At 41.6% G+C, this 24,624-nt stretch overlaps 1 protein-coding gene across 4 annotated transcripts in view; it reads right to left on the reverse strand.

The window, feature by feature from the left end:
• Positions 1–16,139: 16,139 nt before the first annotated feature.
• The window catches only part of LOC108799876 (tripartite motif-containing protein 2), a 104,363-nt gene continuing 95,878 nt past the window's right edge, over positions 16,140–24,624 (reverse strand). For all 4 annotated transcript variants that reach the window (XM_018571807.1, XM_018571809.1, XM_018571810.1 and 1 more), the window contains exons 8-12: positions 23,802–23,969; positions 23,538–23,706; positions 21,691–21,761; positions 18,756–18,896; positions 16,140–16,556 (exon numbers count right to left, since the gene is read on the reverse strand). In XM_018571807.1, coding sequence (XP_018427309.1) covers positions 16,404–16,556; positions 18,756–18,896; positions 21,691–21,761; positions 23,538–23,706; positions 23,802–23,969 — 702 coding nt within the window. In that variant the 3' untranslated portion in view covers positions 16,140–16,403. The remainder of the gene's footprint in view (positions 16,557–18,755; positions 18,897–21,690; positions 21,762–23,537; positions 23,707–23,801; positions 23,970–24,624) is intronic.

Consider the following 24,624-nt stretch of genomic DNA (forward strand, 5'->3'; position numbering starts at 1 on the left):
ACACTGCACGCGAAGCAGCGCGGAGCGGTGGCGCGCTGCCTTTGCGAGCAGTGTGTCATGTCACTTTCTTCTTGGCACCTCAGCTTGCGAGAGCTCGCAGAGCTGAGCGTGCCGAGATGAACAATTTCAACTTCAGCCAATCGGCTCGCGCGTATAAACCGGCGCGACGGGATGCGACGTCTGGCCGGTTGTTACAGACGAGCCGATTGGCTGAAGGTGGAGTCAATCATCTGACTGCACTCAGCTCACACACTGCAAGCGAGGCTCCGTGCCGGAGAGCTTTGCTTCGCTCTGCACGGCTTCGCGTGCAGTGTGTCACGGCCTTAACCCTTCCCTACTCTATTAAAAACCAAAATCTCATGGTATGGTTGACCTTTGCATTCCCCAAACTTGTATACACAGTAGTATCTTCATAGTCTGCTCCATCAGCTTTTTCAAATGCACTTCTCTTAGAGGAAAGCAGACCTCGGCACAGGTTATGTTCATTGATTTAGGATCTGAATAGTTCATATATTACAGTGCTTTCTGGAATATCAGCCCTACCATGTTGGTGTTCACATGTTTCGCTAAACATACATACTGTATCTTGACCTACCGGACTTTGTTTCAACAGATTAAAATAGAACTATTATTGAATACGTTTTCTGTACTTCTTTCATTTCTATTTCTTACTTCCTATCAATGCTAGTATTCTCCTGTTACCTTTTACTGTCACATAAAACAAGTCATAACTCTAACTCTTAATTATTTTTCTCCTTATCCACATCTCCTGTTGTCGGAGTCTACTAGCTCACTAACCTCCCAGCATTTCAGTGCTAACATGCAGCTTGATGTTCCTGTCTTCCCTATGTTACACCAATGAAATAGTTTTGTAAGGCGATATAACACAAGTGCGTTGTGATTTAAAGATGTCATTTATGTGACAGTCCACAGCTGGATCAGTGAAGGCCAGTCAACAAGGCCACCTCTTTTCTCCGTAGGACAATTGATTATTAAAGTAGTATTCATTTTTTAAAATCTATTTTCAATAATGAATCCAGATCAAATAAACATTGACCATCATCAAAAGTATGTCATAATATTTTTGCCAAAACACTTACAGTCAGTATGTTTCCAAACAGCTGGCTCCATCTCACTCTGCTTGGCTTAACTTCCTGTCCAATACAAGATCTCAAGGTAGAGTCTAGTCTCCAGCAGTAATCCATCTACTAGCTTGGAAAAGGGAGAAGGAGGGAGGGAGGAGTGGTGATCAGGGAGGAGTGACTGGCAACTTTTGGCTCAGGGGGCAAGTACAACACAGAGGCCCATGGTGCAGCAATTTGGCACACTTTGCCTCTTCCCCCGCCCCCACTTGCCACTTTTGCCATCCATGTAACAGCAGTGTGATTGGTCGGGTGATGTGAGGACTCACTAGGAAGTCCATGAAAGGGGTGACAGGCTGTGCTCCCTAAATGGTTCTGGCCTAACTCCGCTTCATGTCCGCTACTTAGGCACTCTCACCCACTGAGTCACTTACGGTGAGGCCGTGTCATTCGAATCAGCTGTTTTCATGACCCCCTTTCTTCATGCACACCTGGAAGTAACGCGGTAGATGCATTCCTGGGTTGAGGAAAAATATAGCACACCAGTAGCAGAGGGATACCTCGTCACTGCGGTACACGACCGCTGCGACCCTGGTAGTTCTGCCACTAACTCCAAGCTGTAGAGCAGGGGTAGCCAAACTCCATCCCTCCAGCTGTGGTGGAACTACAAATCCCATGAGGCATTGCGAGATTCTCACAGCCACAGACATGACTCCCGGAGAGAGATGCATCATGGGATTTGTAGTTTCACCACATCTGAAGGGCCGGAGTTTGGCTTCCCCTGCTGTAGAGGGACGACAAATCTCAGCACATTATATAGCAATGTAGATTAATACCATCAGCTATAGAGGACTACAATTCCCAGCAATACATTATACAGCAATGCAGAATAGCATATTCATTTGCTAAATACTCTTTGCTGCTGCTCTGCTCCGGGGTCTCAGCCTGATGTCTTGGTCGGAGGGTCTCAGGAGGGGTGTGGAGGGTCTCAGCAGAGGGAGATGTGCGGGCAAGGGAAGAGCTGTAAGCAGCCACCATGTGGTTACCCAGAAGGCTGCTACGTAAGACCTAACACAGCCGAATCAATTTGAAAAATTAAAGCACCGGTATCAGGTTTTAGTGGTCAGGGCACTCTCACCAATACTGGTATCAGGGCATCTGAAGGCCTTTGTAGGTGTCAAAAATCATGTGTAATAACACTAGCTAGGATTCTATCACCCAGCATGCGCGCCCAAACTTGCTCCGCTCTCCTTCTGCTTTTTCTGTGAAAAGTTTATAACACAAAGTGCAGGGTTCAGTGGTGTAATACAGAGTGTGGAGGTTAGTGATGTCATGTAGAGGTCAGCAATGTAATGCACAGTGCAGTGGTCAGAAGTGTAATGCACAGTACAGAAGTCAGTGGTGTAATGCAGTGGTCAGCGGTGTGATGCACAGCACTGTAACACAGAGGTCAGTGGTATAACGCACAGTACAGAGTTCAGCAGTGCGATGCATAGTACAGAGGCAAGCGGTGTAATGCAGAGTACAGAGGTCAGTGGTATGATGCACAATAAAGAGGTCAGCAATAACGCACAGTACAGAAGTCAGTGGTGTGACACGCAGTGCAGAGGTCAGTGGTCTAACGCACAGTGCAGAGTTCAGTGGTGTAATGTGGAGGTCAGTTTGTACGCAGTGCAGAAGTCAGTGGTGAAATGTAGAGGTCAGTATGTACGCAGTGCAGAGGACAGCAGTGTAATGTAAAGGGTCAGTGGTGTAATGTAGAGGTCAGTATGTAACGCAGCGCAGATATCAGCGGTATAATGTAGAGGTCAGTATGTACGCAGTGCAGAGGTCAGCAGTGTAATAAAGAGGTCAGTATGTAACGCAATGCAGAGGACAGCGGTGTAATATAGAGATCAGAGTTCACTATGTACACAGTGCATAGGTTAGCGTTATCATATAGAGGTCAGTATGTACGCAGTGCCGAGGTTAGCGTTATAATAAGCTGTAATAAAGAGGTCAGTATGTAACGCAGTGCAGAGGACAGCGGTGTAATGTGGAGGTCAGAGGTCACTATGTACGCAGTGCAGAGGTATAATATAGAGGTTACGATGTACGCAGTGCAGAGGCCAGCAGTGTAATGTGGATGTCGGTGTGTAATGTAGTGCAGAGATCAGCTGTGTAATGTAGAGGTCAGTATGTAACAGTGTAGAGGTCATTATGAAAGCACTGCAGAGGCCAGCGGTGTAATGTAGAGGTCAGAATGTACGCAGTGCAGAGGTCAGTGGTGTAATGTAGAGGTCAAAGATCAGTATGTAATGCAGCCAAGACATCAGCGGTGTAATGTAGAGGTCAGCGGTCAGTATGTATGCAGTGCAGAGGCCAGCAGTGTAATATAGAGGTCAGTGGTCAGTATGTACGCAGTGCAGAGGGCAGCGGTGTAAAGTAGAGGTTAGAAAGTATGCACTGCAGAGACCAGCGGTGTAATGTAGGGGTCAGAGATCAGTATGTAATGCAGCACAGAGGTCAGCGGGGGAATGTAGAGGTCATCGGTCAGTATGTATGCAGTGCAGAGGCCAGCGGTCAGTATATATGCAGTGCAGAGGCCGGCGGTGTAATGTAGAGGTCAGCGGTCAGTATGTACGCAGTGCAGAGGTCAGCAGGGGGATGTAGAGGTCTGCGGTCAGTATGTACAAAGTGCAGAGGCCATCGGGGGAATGTAGAGGTCAGAGATCAGTATGTATGCAGTGCAGAGGCCAGCGTTGTAATGTAGAGGTCAGCATGTATGCAGTGCAGAGGTCACACAGAAGAACAGGTACTTACAGTTGTACTTTTCCTTCCTTCTTCAGGTAGTGTGCCCTCTTCTCTTCCTCTCCTGGTGGTGGGGGGAGGGGGAGCAGTGAAGTTGCCTGCATGTCCTGAGGCGATGCCTTCAGCCACCTCATGGGGTCTCCTGCTCACTGTGCCTTTTGGTCCCGCGCAGCATAACTATGCTGCCGGCCAATCGTGTGCAGTCTCCCTCCCAGCTTATAGCAGCTGAAAGGGGAGGGAGCTGCCGTCAGTGGCCGCCAATGAGCCCAATCAGTACACGGGCATCAAAGAAATGTAAAAACGGCCCCCGCCGGCACCGCTGCAGGGGCAATCACTTCTTTTATCTCTCCACTTTCGGCCGAGAGGGGAGAGTTAAAAAAGAGTGATTACCGCTGCGGCGGCGACGCCGGCGGGGGCCGTTTTTAAAGGCATTAGAGAGGCCCGGGGGGCAATTGCCACCCTGCCCCCCGTCCCAGTCCGCCCCTGTGTGCCGGTGTGTTTATGGAGACACACACAGCTCACTAGCACACATAAGGGTGGCTCCATAGGACCTTGTGGGCTGAAAGGAGCCACTCTAAAACAGGATATCATGGCCAGTGCTCAGGGAACCAGCTGATTCTACAGGGAACCAAAACCGTAACACATCAAGGAGCAGCATTAATTCTAAGTGATTTAATCAGCATTTGAAATAAAGTGATATTAAAGTCAAAATGTTTTTAAGTTAAGAAAATGCAATATTATCAAGAATATTTAAATCCTATAATCGTAGCATATATTATACTGAGGTATGAACCGATACCATTTTTTCGGTATCGAGTATGGATACTTCCGCTAGCATGGAGCCAGCTTCGCGTGCAATCAGGAAGCCAGGTGGCGAGAAGCCGGCCCCATGCTGTTTGGCTGGATAGATGCTGATTGGCTGGGAAGCCAGCTTCCCAGCCATTCAGCTTTGAACCAGCCAAACACTCTGTATCGGCACCAATAACATACTGATACTAGTATCGTCAGTGCATTCCTAATTATCCTGTAATAACATCAGCATTGTAATAGGAATATATACTAGAGTTGTTTTGATAATACCTTCTGTTTGCTCCCTTGTAGCTCCTTGCTTCTCCGTTCCCAATGAGAATACCCAAAACTTCCAGATATGGGGTAGCATGTAACCTCCCCCCATACCTGGTTACCATAAGTGCTAGTGGAAGTATCTAAATTATGCAGTAAAAATCCATATAATTACACTAAAGGTTCTTCAAACATCTACCGTTATTAATATAACGTGGCAATACCCAGTTTTCCCATTTGTCTGGACTAAATAACTAGACCAATAGTCCTTAAACATTTTAAACTAAGGGCTAGTTCACTGTCTGTAAGATGTTAAGTGGTCCAGACAGTAGCCAGTGGTAGTAAAAACTTCCTTGGCATCAGTGGCAGTAAAAGAAAGACCCCAGCTCAGTTGTCAAGAGAAATAAAACATGTTCCAGCGATAGTGGCCCTCATTTTTGGTATTGGTGGGTTTAATAGTGCCCCTTCATTGGTGTCAGTGGGAGGAATAGTACCTCATCATTAGTATCAGTGGTAGTAATAGAGCCTAGACATGTGCACCAGCAACAAAATTGTTTAGTTTCGTTTTGAAACAGAAAAAAAAATTTCGTTTCGTTTCGTTTTTCGGATTATGGACGAAATTCGTTATTGGACGAATTTCGTTGCAGCAAAATGACATGGGGGGGGGGGGGGAAATTTATTTTTATTTTTTCAGTCTGCAGAAGATGAAGAAAAAAAAAAGCCTGAGGTTCCCCCCAATTCATACCAGACCCTTTAGGTCTGGTAGGAATGTTAGGAGAATGCCAATTCAAAAGCAAAGAAAAAAACAAAAAAGTTATCTATTACTCTCCCTGCCCTGGATTAGAACCTGCGACCTTGACAATGGGAAACCTGTATGTTAACCACTACACTATTGACTCTTAACAATAGAAGCATTTGATATATATGAATGCAATATGTAGCATTCGACAGCTGAGAATGTCAAATGGGCAGAGCAAGCTGTGACGTCATGGCTCGCTCCGCCCATCTGTTGACATTCGGACTGAAGAATTTGCGGCTAGTTTTCGTCAGGATCGGACGGGCGTCCTGCGGCGACAGGGAGGGGGGCGCTCGATCGCCCCCCCCTTTCCTGCCCTGCCGTGCCAGTGCTCGGATCAAGGGTCTGGTAGGACTGTTAGGGGGGACCCCACATTTTTTTGTGGCTGGGGGTCCCTCCTAACATTCCTACCAGACCTAAAGGGTCTGGTATGAATTGGGGGGGAATCCCACGGTTTAGTTTTTTTCATCTTCTGCAGACTGCGCCGTGTTCCTGCTGGCCGATGTGCCGTGCATCCTTGCTGACCGCTGCGCTGTGCGCTCTCGCTGATCGCTGAGCTGTGCGCTTTTGCTGACCGCTGCGTTGTGCGTTCTTGGTGATCGCTGCGCTGTACGTTATTTCTGCCTTACACCGCTGACCTCTCCACTGTGCGCTATTGCAGACTTCTGTACCGTGCATTATTGCTGCCTTACACTGCAGACTTTTGAACTGTGCTTTATTACTGACCTCTGTACTGTGTGTTACATTACTGACCTCTGTACCGCTGACTTCTGTACTGTGCGTTATTTTACTGACCTCCTTACCGTTGACCTCTGGACTGTGCGTTACATTACTGAACTCTGTGCTGTGCGTCATCCTGCTGACCTCTGTACATTTCTGCAGTGTGGGACCTGAAAGGAGGCTCAACTACACTGCTGGAGGCTTCACCTTGTTACATGGAGGCAGCATTGATGACCCTCCCCCCAACACCCCCATCAGGAGAGGAAGAGAGCACCTGAATCAGATCAACTGTGCACTGTAAGTCCCTGTTTTTTCTGTGTAAAGGTGCCCATACACCTGGCGATTATCGTACGATAATCGCGGTTGATCCCGCAAAGTACGATAAATCGGCAGGTGTAAGGGCAGCGTGTGGCCGCATCTACTGTAGCTAGCTGGAAAACCTGCCAAAAATCATACGATTTTCGGCGGGGCCGTGGCATGCTCAGAAGACGAAAGCGCACACTGCCCGCTCAGCATTAAAATCATCAGCAAGCTCTCCCCTCGGCGGGGAGGACTTGCAATGATCACAAGTACGATCTGCCTGTCCAAGATGGGCAGATCATACAAATTTTAATTACCTTACAACCATCACACAACGAAAGTCGTGCGATGGTTGTAAGGTGTATGGCCAGCTTAACACTGCTGACCTCTGCACTCCAAGTTACATTACTGACCTCTGTACTGCTGACCTTAGTACTGTGCATCACACCGCTGGCCTCTGGACTGCGCGTTGTTACTGATCTCTGTACTCTATGTCACACCACTGACCTGGCGGAGTTAAGTCCGGGGCAGGGTAGGGGTTAGGTGGGGCAACTGGTGGAGAGTAACTTTTAAGGCCTGGCTAGTAGCTCAGGACTTGACATTTTGAGCCCTGCACTAGACTATTGACTCTGAACCTTTAACCATCATTTTTTTTTTCTAATGTCATTTTGCTGCAACGAAATTTGTCCAATAACGAATTTCGGGAAATCGGGAATTTCAGATTCGTTTGCATTCGTCTTAGCTGTAATTCGGAATTCGGATGCATCCGAATTTCCGAAAATTCGTCCGAAACGAATTTCGGAACGAACCGAATCGCACATGTCTAATAGAGCCCGTTCATTGGTGTCCGTGGGAGAAATAGTTCCTCATTAGTATCAGTGGTAGTAATCGTGCCCCTTCACTGGTGTCAGAGGGAGGAATAGTGCCCCATCAATTGTGAGAGGTTTAGGCCATAGGTTGTTAAGAGTGCACGTCAAGGATTAGGGTATGTCGAGATTAAGGTTTAGACTAAATAGAAACAGGGAGAAACACCTCTCCTAATTCTCCCAATCCACCTAAACGAAAGAGTTCCATTTTGAAAGTAATGTTGCTTTCAGGCCTCCTACCACAGCTTATATAGTAGCTTTGAAATAAATTAAAAAAAAAAAAAGTTAATATATTTGCCTACCCCCTGACTTCTACCTGCAGAACTTGGTGTGGAAGACATCACAATGCTTCCAGTGACATCCCAGGGAATGCCAAGTTTCCCAACTCTCACAAGACACTACTGCACTGTACAGGTACATCTTCTTGGGAGATTATGAAATTCTCAACATTCTCTTGGATAATGCTGAAAGGACTGTAACTTCACACTCTCCAGTACAGAAACCAGGGGTAACAAGAGTATACGTACTAACTTTTTCTCTACAATTTTTATTTTGTTGATGGTAAAGCTTCCATTTTTTATGGGCGAAGGGACCTGATATATTTACCTTGCTTTTTACTGAAAGGTCAGTTTTGAAGGCCTATTTTGTGCTCAGAGTTGCATTAGTAATTCATAACCTATCTACCGTGGCTGCCAGTGAGAGGTATGTAAAGGACACTGCATACTGATTGAGCCTCACTTCAGTTCTTTTTTATATGCAAGGGGAGGAATTTTCTTTTAAAGTTTTGTTGATACACAAAAAAAAAAAAGAAGAAAAATGTGAGAGTGAATTACCACTTTTAATCGCGGTGCTTGTTATGGTTACCTTTTGTAAATACACACATTTTATTTTGTCCCTCTGTGATCTTTTACTGCTCACATTAGGTCTCTTACACTTAATATACATAACAGCACATTTATAAATATAGATTGTGTTAGAGATCAAGATTACATTGTAAGATTTCTTTTTTTGTATTGAGTAATTGGCAACACTTGGTTTACAAAAATGAGGTTGACTTCTGAGGCAAAAAATGAGGCAAATAGATTGTTTATTTTTTAAGGAATTATCCATGAGCTTAGTGAATATGTTGAACATTTACTTTCCAAAGAATACCCAATCACGTGCAAGGAAAATTAAAAAATAAGCAAAGGGAAACTTACCCTTGCAAAGTGAACAGACAATTTGTAAATTGTAAATAGTAAATCAACCTCACAGTCTCAAACATCTAATGTGTTGTAATAAGGTAGTCAATTTACAGTGAATGTGTGTATTTGTCAGGTCTTTTAAAACAGCACCAAGGTATGTGGTAGCAAGTAAGTTTTTTTGTATTTGAGGTGACAGCTTTTATTGCCAGCAACACACAAATATTAAGCTGTTAATTAATATTCACTTTCCACATTCTCCCCCAGCATGTGCATTTCAATGATTGAATTTAGCTATATACAATATTCAGCAACAGATCATAATCAATGATTGTTGAACAGTCAGGTTGCTGCAGGTTATGTTGTGTTTGCACAGCTTTGTTGAATGAGATCAATAGTTGTGTTTTGTCTGGAATAATGCTGTTAATGTTCACATCCATTTACTTGCAATCACTCTCCAGGTCACTCGCACGTGGTTAAAGTGATTCTCAAGAACCCAAAAGATCAAAATTTTCCAAAAATCCACTTTCTGAAAGCCATTGTGTACAATCAAGCTGTTCCAGTAAGTAGATGCAACATTTGTGTCATGAAGTGGATTTACCATTTTTTTATAGCAGTTTCACAGAGCCAGTCAAAATGGCAGCAGCTTTACCTGGGAATGCCTATGTGGCATATTCTACACAACCTACAAATATGATCCACACAGGTGCAAAATCCATATGTGTAAGATACATAAATAGTGGCATAGGCAATAAACAGATACCTTCTACAAATACATTTTAAATGCTTACATCGTATTTAAAGTGCTGCATCTCCCACGTTTCACTTAGGTCCAGTTTAACATTTGACACCAAGCCCTTCATCCTTCCATTCTTTCAACATGCCTTCATAGTTGAATATGAATAGCGCGTTAGGAGATCATAAAGTGGCAGAGTTATGTGTAGCTGTCTAGGTAGCCTTAGTGCAAGGAAAATATATATTCAATATATACTAATAAGTATCAGTCCGCACAAACCAGCAATTCGGGATTCAAATAGCTGATTGAAAATCTAAATAAATAGTTGCGTTCATAAAGGGTACCTAAAATACAAAATTAAGTGGAGTCTTGATATTAAACCAGAACTCCAGAAAGCAGCTAAAACAATATATTAATGCTGTTTCACCCAAATGTATATAATTCTGCTTTAGCAGTGTTGTAATTCACTCACACCTACCCTAATATAAAGCCAGAGAATCACACTTCTATTCAAAACCACCCGGATTCCGGTGTTACCCAACTCACCTAAACCTATTTATTTAAAGGATAAACCCCACCATAGAAGGTGTTATGCTAACCCCTTAGGAAACTGTAAAATCTATTTCCTTCACCAGTAGGGTCTCCCCTTTAGGCCCTGTTCCCATGTGTTGTAATTTAAAGCAGATGTGTCAAAGGGTAAACAGTTTATGCATTTGAGCCCATTTACATTTATTCACTGTGTTTTGGAAAATAAGGCATGTCCATTTTTTCTGTGCTTTTTCGTGCCCTGTAAGGCCTATAGCAACTATAACCAAATGCAAATATAGTGCGCATTTATCTGCTTTCATGTGTTTCAAGCACCTGGTAACAAGCTGTACAAGTACAAAGTGACTGTGTTGATTTGGAATAGTATGATCACCTGAAACAACCTTTTTATAGAAGGTGTTTGAGAAGGATTTATGGCCATGTTGTCAGAGGTCATTATGCATGACCCAGAACTGCCCTATCTGCAATCACTAGATTAATCCAGTATCACCACCTCTTATGTTGCAGCTTCTCCTTAAAAGGAGAACTATGGAGTAAGTGTTTTCCCCATAGTTCTCCTAAGGGTCACCGGGAGGACACAAACTAGCGTCCTCCCGTCACCCAAAGTTCAGTATATAGTGAGCTACAGCTCGCGGTATGCTGAGACCACTGCAGCCGGGACGGATTCCGACATTACTGTCGAGATCCACCCAGCTGCGTGACAGCTGGCTCTGCCTATCTAGGGGCAGAGCCAGCTGTACCCGCCCCCTCCGTTCCACCAGTCAGAGCTGGATGATCAGAGTGGGGAGGGGGGAATCCCTGCAGGGAGCCGTGAGTGACAGTCACGGCTCTCTGCAGGGACATGATCGAGAAGTGAGCAAGCGATGGTATGTGTTCGCTCACTTCCTGATCTATTAAGCCGACGTGTGAAGGTTTCATTGTCACACGACGGCTCAAACTATAAGGTTGAGTGAAAATCACTCACTTCATAGTTCTCCTTTAAAGTGACATTAAACCCTCAGATTTTTTTAACATAAACCAATACTGTAATGTGTGCCTTACTGTAATCCATGGTAGTTTCCCTTCTCTTTGCTGCTCTTCCTTTTAAATCCTATCTCTTCTCATGCTGGGGGAGAACTTCTCTTTGCAGCTGAGTGCCTCTTCCTGTAGTGCTGGCTCAGGTTGCAAGCCTACACACAGACACCATGCATCCATTCCAGAGACAGGGCAGTCTGCTGCAAAACAGAAGTTCTGCCCAGCATGAGAACAGATACAGATTTAAAAGGAAGAGCAGCAAAGAGAAGGGAAACAACCATGGATTACAGTAAGGCACACATTACAGTATTGTTTTATGTTAAAAAATCTGAGGGTTTAATGTCACTTTAAGTTTAACAAAGACAGCAGCAGTTGGTGCAATAGCTGCAAAAAGAGGTGTCAATGCAGTCAAATCCAGGAAGAAGATCCTTTCCAAAAAGTACACAACAATGTCACTGCAGGAAACCAATGCTGATGGGCCAAACAAAAAAATGCAGGCAAAAACACACCGCAACGCATAATGAAAACATGCTACAATGCATGGTAAAACAAAAATCAGGCATAAGAGAATACAGATAGATGTGAACCTAGACTCATGCCTGTTCAGTAGGATGTAGCCAGAGCATGGCCTCAGATTTAAAATCTAACTTGTGCCCTCTCTCTTCTGTTTCATTTTCTCTCCCTTACACCCATCTGTGTGTTAATAAAATGAAATCTTTAAAAAAAAGTGGAATACTAATTTTAAAAAAATTGAAAAATGTCCTTATTAAATAACTTGGGACAAAATCAATGGTGCATTGTTCATTACAGCAACAAGACATGCTCATTATTTAAACTCCAAAAACCTAATGAAAGTGACAGTCTGTTGGCTAAGGGCCACAGCACACCATTGCCCTTGGCACTTTGCTGTTAGGTAAAACCAGTTCCAAGTTAAGATGGTACTACTTCACTAAATTGCCTCTTTCAGGGAATATGCGCGAGATGGTGCAATTATGGTCTAGTATGTCACAGAAAGGCTTTCTACAAATAGCAAGTTTAAAGGATAAGTGCACCTTGTGATACAAATAAAATGTTATATTGCTCGCCTTAGCTTAGATTATTTGCCATTATCCATACAAGTATAACTGTTACACACCACATGCCTTCAGTTCATGTGCAGAGAATGTACACACAGAAGGCCTACAGAAGGAGGCGGTTTCAAAGCCAGATTGGCTTAGGTCATCCCATGTGACCTCTGCCAACAAACTGTAAGCAACATTTTAGAAGCATGCACATCTAAGCGGGTGCTAAGGGTCCAGAGACATGAAGAGAATGAAAAAAAGGTTATATTTGCAAACTTGCCTGGATATATAAAAAAAAATAATGTGTTTAAACAGTGCATCTATCCATTAAGATTTCACTCGCAAAAGTCCAGATAGGGATATAGCAAGCATAAGTTATTCGTTTTCAATATTTATTTAATTTTTTTTTTTTTTTTTACACAAAATGATTGTAAAAATCAGGTCCAAGTTTGATATTTTAATTAAATGAGACAAGAAACCATTTTAGAAATAGCACAGTAAAGCAATCTTTCAGACACACACATTGGGTACAATTAGTGGCATTCATGCTCGGTTTTGCCCAGGAAAGAAATTGTATGTAATGTTCATATTAACATATTTTGTCCCTTACATGACATGAACAGCAGACTCATCAAAGGAAAAGTGGTTGCTGGTAGCTAAAAATTGTAAAAAAAAAAAGTAAAAAAAAAAAGGGATTAAAAACCAAAGATGGTTCAATCATTTTTAAGAGGATACTGCAATATGAGCAATTAAAACAATTGTATTTTCCCCCCTAAATGTCTACCAACAAAAATGTAAGTGATGGGATCCAAATAATATGTTCCATACATTATATTTGTGGACTACCAATGACCATGCTATTACTAGAGACTGTAATAGTACTGTTACCCTTAGGTTGCTCTTAATGCTTTTAAAACCACAGGATTGAGTGTTCTTTACAATATCTAGAAGAATAAGTCGGAATGCAAATTTCCAAGCAACAGCCTTATGCTTTCCATTGTTACTACAGAGATAGTGACAATGGGAAGCAACACGCACACACTGGCACTTAAAATCTACCTAAATTTTAACTCCTATTTAATTCTATGCACATCAGTGCATTGTGATGTGTAACAGCATTTTTGTTTAAGAGGACACCAACACAGAGAATTGAAGCAATAGGATATAAGACAAATTGCCTTGTGTATGCGTTGGGCAAAGTTGGTCAACGCAGTCCAACGGGGCTTGGTGTGAACAAGCTCTGAATGCACATTGGTTATGGGAGGGGGGAATGGATCATTTCCCAGCATCTAACAATGGAAAGTCTACAGGTGAAACTCGAATAATTAGAATATCGTGCAAAAGTTCATTTATTTTCACTAATGCAGCTTAAAAGGGGAAACTAATATATGAGATAGACTCATTACATGCAAAGCAAGATAGTTCAAGCCGTGATTTGTCAGAATTGTGATGATTATGGCTTACAGCTCATGAAAACCCCAAATCCACAATCTCAGAAAATTAGAATATTGTGAAAAGGTGCAATATTCTAGATTCAAAGTGTCACACTCTAATCAGCTAATGAAGCCATAACACCTGCAAAGGGTTCCTGAGCCTTTAAATGGTCTCTCAGTCTGGTTCAGTAGGAATCACAATCATGGGAAAGACATCTGACCTGACAGTTGTGCAGAAAACCCTCATTGACACACTCCATAAGGAGGCAAAGCCTCAAAAAGGTAATTGCAAAAGAAGTTGGATGTTCCCAAAGTGCTGTATCAAAGCACATTGAAAGTTATGTGGAAGGGAAAAGTGTGGAAGAAAAAAGGTGCACAAGCAGCAGGGATGACCGCATCTTGGAGAGGATTGTCAGGAAAAGGCCATTCAAAAGTGTTGGTGACTTTCACAAGGAGTGGACTGAGGCCGGAGTCAGTGCATCAAGAGCCACCTCAAATGTCGTATTCCTCTTGTCAAGCCACTCCTGAACAACATCCGTGGGATTACTGTGCCTGATTGGCCAGCAAACTCGCTTGACCTCAACCCCATAGAGAATCTATGGGGCATTGCCAAGAGAAAGATGAGAGACATGAGACATGAGTTTAACATATAGAATACATTTAGGTAGAAAAATGACCTAGCTTGGCAAATGTTTGGAATTTAACTAGGTAGTCTACTCACTATTGTCTACCTAATTACAACTATAGGGCACTCAATTACACTACCTAATTACAACCAAAGTATATTTTTCAACATGTTTTGTAACAGCCCATAGAGAATCTGAAATACCAGGTTTGGGTAGATGTTGGCGGCATGAATCAACCATCAGTTTCCTATTTTTACCAAGGGTTTAGGGGACAAAAGCTTTGCAGATGAGTTGCCATATCAACATATTTTTGGGCAATAAAGATGTTGATCTCATGCTCTCGCTGTTGGATGATTCAGCCCATTGCAGTGCACTCATTTCTTTAAGCGGACTGAAGCTTTAAGAGGAACCACCAACAGTACAGCTTCTAATGTAATACAGTACTCAAAGGACTGCTGGAATTAATATGACATGCACGTCACTGATTCTACAGCCACAGTTTAGCTACTGTAATGCTTGGAAACTACAAGAGCACTTATGCAGGTTATTTGGGTAATGCATAGGATTTCCTTTTCTAAATGTTCATGAAATAGATAACACCATCATCTGTAATTTGGATCTTTGGCTGTAATGTTGATATACAAAGGATTGGATCCAAAAACGAAACTTTTACAAGATTAGGGATTTTTCTTTCATCTTCACTAAAAAGCTATTTTATTTTTGGTCAATAAACCTGTTCCATCTTTTCCAGGCACACTTCACATGAATTCAACTCAAGGGTTTTGCCGAAATTTTGCATGGTGAAGGCACACATCTATTTGGGTTAGCATCAACAAGTTATTCTAACCCAACAAATTTAATGATTATTGCAATCAAATGTGAAAAGTATATAAAAACTGGAATGGATATAAATACATTCAGAATGTAGACCAAACCAGAGCCCAAAATAAAGGCAGATTTGGCCCTTAACACATTTAAGCTTTGCAACATTATCTACCAATGGTATTAAAGAGGACTTAAATCACAAATAAATAAAAAAATATATATGCAATTAAATAGTCATAAAAGTACCTCGAATTTTGAGAAAAGAAATGCAACATTGGCCCATAATTACAGATTTCTATGGCTATTAATCCAGCAAGGCCCCACACTGCCCTCATTTCCTTGCGAGACCTAAAGCAAAACAGGCCAATGTATACAACTGAACAAAAAGTAATGTGTGGGTGTTGCCTCCACAGCAGCCAATCAGAAGCTTGCTTTCATACAGATGACAATATCCATTACAAGGTTCAACACTCCCACTTTCCTTTCAGTTCTGATGCTGGCATCTAAAGTAGCATTTCACAAGAAGAAAGCATGCAACATTTCCAGTGCTGACAGTTACACATCCTAAGCTGTAAAAAAAAAAAAAAAAAGTCATTACTCCAATGGCAATAACTATAACCTGAACTCATAGTCCCCCCTCTCCCTTTAGCTCCATAATCAAACATTATCATTGTACCTTTTTTCTATTTTATATAAAAAAAATGGAAAAAGGCATGAAATGAAACAGCACATAGTTAATAATGCTTTATCAATGTTCACAGGATAAATAGAAGTGCACATACATTATAAATGGCTGTGTAGAGAAGACGCAAGTCATTGTTACAAATGTGACAACATTGGAAAGTATTACTCCTGAATACACGTGTACATTAACTATATTACATTACTGTTATTAAAGACAAAGGTTGTGTTTACCCTATGCTTAAATACAATACCTACCATGATATACAGGTCTCAAAGGCTTCCAGTTTTTAGTGCTGGGCAAACAATAAGTGACAACAACTGTTATTGTAGAATGTGGAAGCTCAAATGAGGAGCATCCTATCCGTAAGTTACAGTTCTCCAGGAGGTCTAAGGGCTAAGTGCACAAAATTAGTTTTCTTTCAAAACATTTGTTTTTGAAGACCTCCTCTAACACAATAACGGTGTCCTATATTACAATGAAAAGGTGTTTTTTCTAATGTGTAGCGATGAAACATTTGACACACAAAAGGAGCCATCGCTGAAACGTAAACATGGATGAGTGAAGTTTAAATAAAGGAAAGTCATTTGAAGTTCTCTTCCGATGAAAGGTGAGATGCTTCTATCCATCCTGAAGTCGGTTCATATCCAGTGCAGAAAATACCACAAACTGTGGCTGTTCAGTTATTGTAAGTACCGGTAAACCTTGAAACAATGGTTTCCAGAGTCTGCTACAACAACATGACCATCTGATGTCAGGGCAAGTCCCTGTGGCCCATAGAGTGGGTCGGCAGAAGTATTGATGTAGGATAAAAATGATCCACTCCCATCAAAAACCTGAAGATTTAAAAAGAATTAGATATAAAGAGATTGTTCACTTTTAGCCTGGGGTGTTCTTATGGAAGGGCGTAGTATACTTATAGTTTAAACTTGAACTCCAGTTAATTTGGCTGATGAAATACAGTATATAGGTAGTGTTTAACCTATCAAAAGGAATTTGTAATTCTCTGCAGTCTTGTAATTTAGCCAACCCTGTCAGGACCTCCACTGTAACTATAGTACTACAACAGGACACAGACATCCCCCCACTTATTGATTGGATACTAACAGAAAAACAGCACACTGATTAAGCCACCCCCTTGCTCAACCTGATCTCTCCAGCTATCAGCATGTTCACTGCCCACTAATGTGCTCTGCCACCGATCCTCCCTCTTCCAGTTATTCTGTATAGTGGAGAACAATAGGCTAATATCTACACTGATTCTAGTACTTAAACTATAAAAAGGTTTAAATACATAAAAATGCCTTTATCAATTAATAACTGCACCAACTGTTTTTACATTTGCCTTGAGCTCAGCTTTAAAGTGACACTATGCATTCAAATACCTTAGTTAGTTACAAAACTGCATTCAAATACCTTAGTTAGTTACAAAACTGAATCTATATTTCATTGCTAATGCAAGAAATGTATGCAACAATAAAACTGTGATATAAATAGGAAATCTCAGCCTATGTCTACCCAAAGAAAAGGTCAGTGCATCCGCCTTGCAGTATACTTGCAAACCTGTGACACCACCTTAGGTGCAGCAAAACTGACATTTCTAAAGAAACAAAACGACATTTTTATTTTTTTAAAGCGTTCGGTTCCCCCACCCAAACAATACCAGACCCTTAAGGTCTGGTAGGATTGTTAGGAGGGACCCCATAAAATAAAAAAAATAAAATAGCATGGGGTTCCCCCCAAAGGTTATACCAGGCTATTGAAGGGGGGACGTGGGGTTCCCCCTAAAATTGGTTGTGGGGGTGCGGGCAGGGGGCTTATTCACATCAGGGCACCCAGATGCGCCCCTCCTTGTGAATGAGTAAGTGGGTACTTTCACTAAAGGGTTAAATAAAAGAATAAAAACACCAGACTTTAATCAAAAATCCTTTATTTGAATCAAAAAAAAAAACCCACAACCCACAAAAGGATTTTTGACAAGTCCTTTAATTAAAAAACACCCCCCAAAAATGGATCCACCGACGTAATCCAGGGTCAATCATGACGTCCAGCATTGTCCACAATGATGACTCGACGAAATAAAAAAATATAACAAAAAATGTTTTTAAAACATCGACCGCCGTCCCGCCGCTGAGACGAACACCCGACGCATAATAGCATTGTGGCAGATGCCTGCAACTTATAAACAACTGGGCGGAGCCATCACTGACAGCTAGCTCCGCCCAACTGTTTACAGTTGTAACAGTTGAGCCATGATTGGGCAGAGTCATCATGCCCAATCATGTCTCTCACAGCTCTCTGTGCCCTGATTGGGCAAAGGCTTGCACCTGACCTGTGGTCAGGTGCAAGGCTTTAGCCAATCAGGGCTTCAGAAGGCGCATTGCCTTAATGGGCGCTCGGCTCAAACATCAAACCCAACCCTAGTTTCAACTATTTCAAGAGCTTCAGCCCTGTTTACATCATAACCCCACCTTACTGCACAGCTCTGTCTGTTTAATTACCAGAACACAATAATGTAGGCCATCACTGCCATAGAATCAGTGTGGAATAGGATCATTTATGAGCAATGACATGTGAACTCAAATAAATATTTTTTTTTTTATACAGGTAAGAGTCATTTTTATTCACATTTATATATCTCAGTGCTGTTCTTTGAGATCAAGAGACTGAAAACGTTGGCCCTTGGAGACCAGATTCAAAGCATGAAAGCCAGAATATTGCTCAGGACAATTTAGGGAGAGCTTGCATGCTGGGTTTGTATTAACTACCCTTGTGATACATGCTCCAATCTAATTTACATCCATGCTCCAAATCTCATTTACATCCATATCACTGTATGAATATATTAAGACAATGTCAGGGCCAGCCATCTGGAACATTCAGAATCTAAAGATGTTTAGAAGATGCCAATCATCTTGTTATCAGAATATTTTTCTATTCTCATTGCCGGTTTCATCACATTTGTTTATCATATAACAGATATGTACAGAATGTTATGTTTCTAGAAATCACAATCATTATCTTACAGAACTTACTTGTATTCTGCTGTTTCCCCAGTCTGCTACAATGATATTTCCATTGGAATCTACAGCCACTCCTGTTGGTGCATTAAACTGTCCATTACCTTCTCCATTTGAACCAAACTTCAAGATGAACTCGCCATCTTGGTTAAATACCTGGAAATATTTAATTACAGTAATGTTTAAAAAGAGAGCCTCGAAAAGGTTCACATACTAATGTATACTATTCTCTTAAATGCAGGCATTCTATGTGTCCTTCTCAAAAAGAATTGTTAAATTGGTTGAAGCACCAGTTGTACCCCAGTTAATGAAGGCACCCTCTTATGATCAAACTCGTTATCATTCTGTAACTACTGACAAAACTCCTGACAAATTCCTGTCTCAGAGTGATGATGTAACGGCAGCTCACTATTTAACCCTCAGCTTGTCGATTCAGTCTTCACCCTTGCGTGTTCTGATCTATCAAGTGCTCTGCAGTTGTTCCTGTTCTCGGTGTATGACCCTGGATCTGGCTGAGTAGTCTCCTGGTTCCTGACTTTAGCTATTTTTTCTGTCCATCCTGCTCTCAGTGTTCCCTGACCATGTTCAGCTGACAACCTGCTTTGGCATCTGAACCCTGGCTTGGTATTGATGACATCATGGACTTTCGCCATTGTTTTTTGCCATTTATATTTATTGTAGTTTTTATTAATCACCTTTTATTTTTTAAACCTGCACTTTAAGTTTCTGTCTGGTTTCTTTGTCCCCTAACACCCCCTTCATTTGACGTTTATGCGAAGATGTCATTACAGAGTAATACAGGTCCAGATTTCCATTGTATTACAGCATCTCGATTATATTAATCATGCACCTAACGACCCTACATTATCCATAGATACGTAGGGTCACTAGATGTACTTTATCATTCATTTGAACAACTGTGCAAATGGTTTCTTAATATTACTGTCATAATGTACACATTGAGGATATCAATAATTAGTGGAAAAGTAGGACAGGCTAGGCTTTTTGTGTGTGTGTCCTACCCATGTATGCCAACAGGAGTACACTTATTTGATTATATTAGGTATTTAAAACTCTTATATTACATGACCTGTACACATTGGGGCAGCTCAATAAAAATTCAATTACCCAACTGAATCCCAATTGTGAATATACAGTAAAGTTATAACTGTGGTAATATCACACAAAGAGGAAGACAATTCCTGACCCTGTAATGACTGCACAGAATTTCATACAGCAATCTAATAGAACAACAAGAGTGCTGGGCAAAGTCCTGCAAGACATTTTTTTTTGATGAAGAAAACACCAAAACATATGTGGTGGGACTTTTAGACGGGGTTGAAGGACTGGGGAAGTATTTCAGAATGGCTTTGAGATGAACCTGTAATTTCGGCTACTTCTCAAACAACCTAAAAAATGGTAGGAGAATTTCTGAAACAAAGCCTACAATTTTTGTTGTATGTGTGGATTTTTAAAATGACCTGTACTGACACAGAGGTTATCCTTGCTGCCCTTCTGAAAATACTGGTTGGGAGGCTGTCACATGTATCCAGTGGTTGCAACATTTTTTAAAGAAGAGCTCTAGAGAAAATGATTATTAACCCTTGCAGTGAGGCTACACCCACACTGCAAGGGTTAAACGCTGCGTTTATGAAGGAAAATAAAAAAAGAAGTTCTGCTCCCCTGATCCTCTAAGCCGGCTTGCTCTTGGCCCAGTCTGGAGCCTCTCTCCCCCTCCTCTGCAGCGGTCTAAGGTCCCGTAAATCATCATGTTCGATACACAGTGTATTGGACATGAGGATGTAGAGGGACATTCCATCTCTGCAGTGTAGGAGTACACAGGCTGGATAGAGCTTTGTCACAACTGGCTTGCTCTGAGGGTCAGGTGAGTATAGCTTTGTTATTTTCCTCCATGGACCAAAATGAGCACTTAACCCTTGCAGTGCATGGACAGCGTGGCTGCAAGAGTTAATAACAACTTTCCCTGGAGTTCTGCTATAAGTCGCTGACACGTATGTCAATTAGAAAGCCAATGTGAACTCGGGGCTCTTAAAGTTCTTCAATCAAAAAAACAGTCTTGACCAGAGCAGTCAGATTGCACCGACAAGGCAAACTGCCTTGTTTACTAAGAAATCAGTTTGCTGAAAAAAAGCACAAAAAAATTGGAGTTACGTACCTGGTAACTCTGTTTCTAGGAACCTTCCAGGACAGCATTAGAGAGATAGGCTCCTCCCACCGGAACAGGAAACACATCACCCACACTTAGAATAAAAAGGAGCACAAGCCTAGCACGCCTCAGTTAAAACATAAGAACCGAAGGATACCATAGTGCAACTCGTTCATAGAATTATAGATACATACACACATATATACACATTTCACTGCGGTACTTTGTTCACCGCAGCATGTTGCAACACAGTACACTGCATCACAATGTGCTGAGGTCTAAAGAACTGAATGAAATGCCACTCTGTGACATTTCAATAAAGTTTGAAAAAAAAGGTAAACTGATATCAGTGCATTAATCCGCTTACCTAACATTACACACCAGCAACTGTGCGCGCTACTGGTATGAATGGACCCTGAAACTACATGACCATGCCATGCAACTTGAATTATCTAGATTTCCAATGGCAGCATCCATCAAATAGAATTTATTTTAACTAAGGTAACTAAAAACAAACAAAAATAAATAAATCTATAGCATAACATATTTTAACCAAGTAGCATAAAAGCATACCATGTAAAAAATCAAAAAACATGATCTGCATCCATTAACAGGATGAAAGCATCAGTAATACTTTGTATTGTTGTATTCAATACTTTAGTATTGAACAACTGTGCAAATGGTTTCTTAATATTACTGTCATAATGTACACACATAGAGGATATCAAGTGGAAAAGTAGGACAGGCCCAATAAGTCTTCAGAGTAACAAGTAAAGAAAATACCTTGACAGAATGGTTATGGAAGTCGGTTACAATTATTTCATTGTTGCTGTTCACAGCGGCAAAGTGAGGCCCTAAAGAAACAATTGTGAAACAAAGAATGACTATAATTACAACAGGTCCAAAGTTTGCTACATACAGAAGAAGCTGTCATTTTGCAGTGGAGCTGTGAAAACGCATACATTTCTGATCACACACAGACAACTAATCCCACTGGCATAACACGTTATGTTAGCAGGTCATACATAAACACACGAACATACACCATCTCCTACGGCTGTGAACTAGAAGTCAGGATTAATCCTGTGATAGGACAGCCTTCACAGCATGTGATTTCCCGGAAATAAAAATGTCTGCGTATTGGTAGACCTTGGACAGTCATTTACAGATAGAAGTAATATGTTCTAGCATGTTCTAGCAAATGATTAGACATGTGCACCAGCAAAAAATTTGTTTCGATTCGGATTTTGCGTTACTTAGTTTTTCGGGATTCGGGTCCGAAAGTCAATTCGCTTTCGGGATTCGGATGCGGACTAAATTAGTTAGCGGTAGTCTGTACGAAAATTGGTTTCATTACGTTCGTGGCAGCAAAGACATTTGAGGGAAAAAAAATCTTTTTTTTCCCCTCAATGCAACGGAATTTCGTCCAACAAACGAAATTTTTAACAGACTACCGCTAACAAATTTCGGAATCGGAAATTCGTATTCGTTTGCATTCGTTATATCTATAATTCGGATACATCAAAATGTCCAAATTTCGATTCAGAACTAAACGAATCGCACATGTCTACAAATGATGCACATCTCAAGATTTAGTACGCTATGACAGGACATTATTTCACTTCTGTGAAATCTATACTGAGAGAGATATGTAGGCGGATACTGCCATCCTCTTCTTCTGACAAATACTAGTGGTGTGTCAGCTGATCCTATGACTAACCTACATTGACTTAGCCAATGACCCAGAACAGGTATGTAGATCAGAAGGGACTTCACTGCATGCATGTGTCTTCGTAAGTCTACAACTCAAAGTATTAAACCAGACACAGTAAGGCAACTGGTATTTTTTAGAAGGAGGTAATTAATGGCTGCCCTGCACGTCTCCTAGTACATGTTTTCTTTAAGTATTTTCTGAGTATTAACTGAGTTTGGAGCGGTGGCTACTTTACAACTCACACGGGGATCATGGGTAACAAAAGTACCCATACTCCAGAAGGAAGGACAGTGTCAGCACCAATTCAGAGATGATTTCAGGATCTACAGCTGAGTGATACACAAGATAAATTTTTAGTGTCACTTTAATAAAAATAACCTATAAAATGTCTTGGCAGCATCAGTACAGTGGCATGCAGTCCAACCCCCAATCCTCATGTAGAAAACAAAGTGATAGAAAGGAGATGTCAATTTGTTGGCTTACCAACATGTTTTAGGTTATTTTAATTACTACATTTGGGGAAGTACTTGTTTTTGTTTTATTTGTTTAAAAAGACTTTTCACCAAACCACTAAAATACACAATTCCTAGGTAAAATATTGGGCTGATTCAGGAATGGGGACTGTAATTCCTGCGTGTGCTATGCAGCAGAGATCAGCAACAGTTGACTATATGCTGCTTCTATTTTGATGAATGTATGTCAAGACCTCAATCTTATCCTGAAACAAATATGTGCATTGTCAAGGTTTCTCCATGCTTGACTACAGAATGAAAGCCCTTCTTCTCAGCCAAAGATGGCACAAAGGCAGAGGACTTCACCCAAGTGACAGACAATATGTCACACGTGTGTATTATATAAGCCATCACAGTGACTAAAGTACAGGAGAAGGTTGTGTGCATGTTATCATGAAGTGTACCTGCAAATTGCTTGTCTCCATTTCCTCGAGTACCAAACCTGGTAACAATTTTCCCATTGGGCTGAAAGATGAACACACAGCATGCTTTGTTGTCTACCACTATGATGTGTCCATTGCGATCTACTGAAACACCTTTAGGACCCATCAATTTTCCTGATCCAATTTTTGTCTGTTATAAAAGAAAAAGATAATTACCACCAATGAAGTACATAATAGTGCAAACTTTTAGGACAGCATTAATATTATAATGATATGAACTTCTACCTTAAACTTGCCATCAGATGAGAATATGCTGACCCACTTGTTGTCATAATCTGCTATGATAATATCACCACTTGGGTGCACAGCAACCCCTGTTGGCCTCTGTAATTGGCCTGGTGACCTTCCTCGAATGCCAAAGCGGCTTTTAAACTGCCCATCGTTTGAAAAGATCTAGGAAACAAAAATAAATAAATTAGGACTAGTATGCAATTTCTTTTTCTTTGCTTATTAATCTAAATTTTGTTATTTTGTCTTTACACATACAGTTGCAGTGAAAATTGATCCATATATGTATAAATGCATTATAAATACTGTAGACTTCTATCCTACGATGGTCTAGATTGTCTATGGAAAAACCAGCTTAAAAAAAAAAAAATCTATCATGCATCCAGGGACAGTGATCTATTTCAAACCACATGTAACTGTATCACGTACAATTACATGCAGACTGCCGCTTACAGATGCGGAAGCTATCACCTGGTCATTAACGTGAATGGGTGCCAGCGACCACTTCTTAATTAAATATTTGGGATTCCCAAATTGCACATTTACACTCAGTGTAAATGAAACCTCAATCTTTTGGAGGTCAAGCAGTGGCGTAACAATCGCCATAGCGACCCAGGCAGCCACTATGGGGCCCGGGCACAGGGGGGCCCGGCCAGGACCGCCTGGGTTGCTATAGCATGTGGGGGTGCTGGCTGTCACAGACACAGCTCAGCAACGGCGCATTTCCCCTCATAGCCGCTACGGAGCTGTGTCAGTGACCGCCAGCCGCTGCGGCAGATGAGAGGGGTGTTCGGAATTGAGGAGCCGGGGCCCGCCGCCT

The sequence above is a fragment of the Nanorana parkeri genome, unplaced genomic scaffold, assembly GCF_000935625.1.
Source record: "Nanorana parkeri isolate BGI_ZX_2015 unplaced genomic scaffold, ASM93562v1 scaffold1843, whole genome shotgun sequence".
Lineage (NCBI taxonomy): Eukaryota > Metazoa > Chordata > Amphibia > Anura > Dicroglossidae > Nanorana > Nanorana parkeri.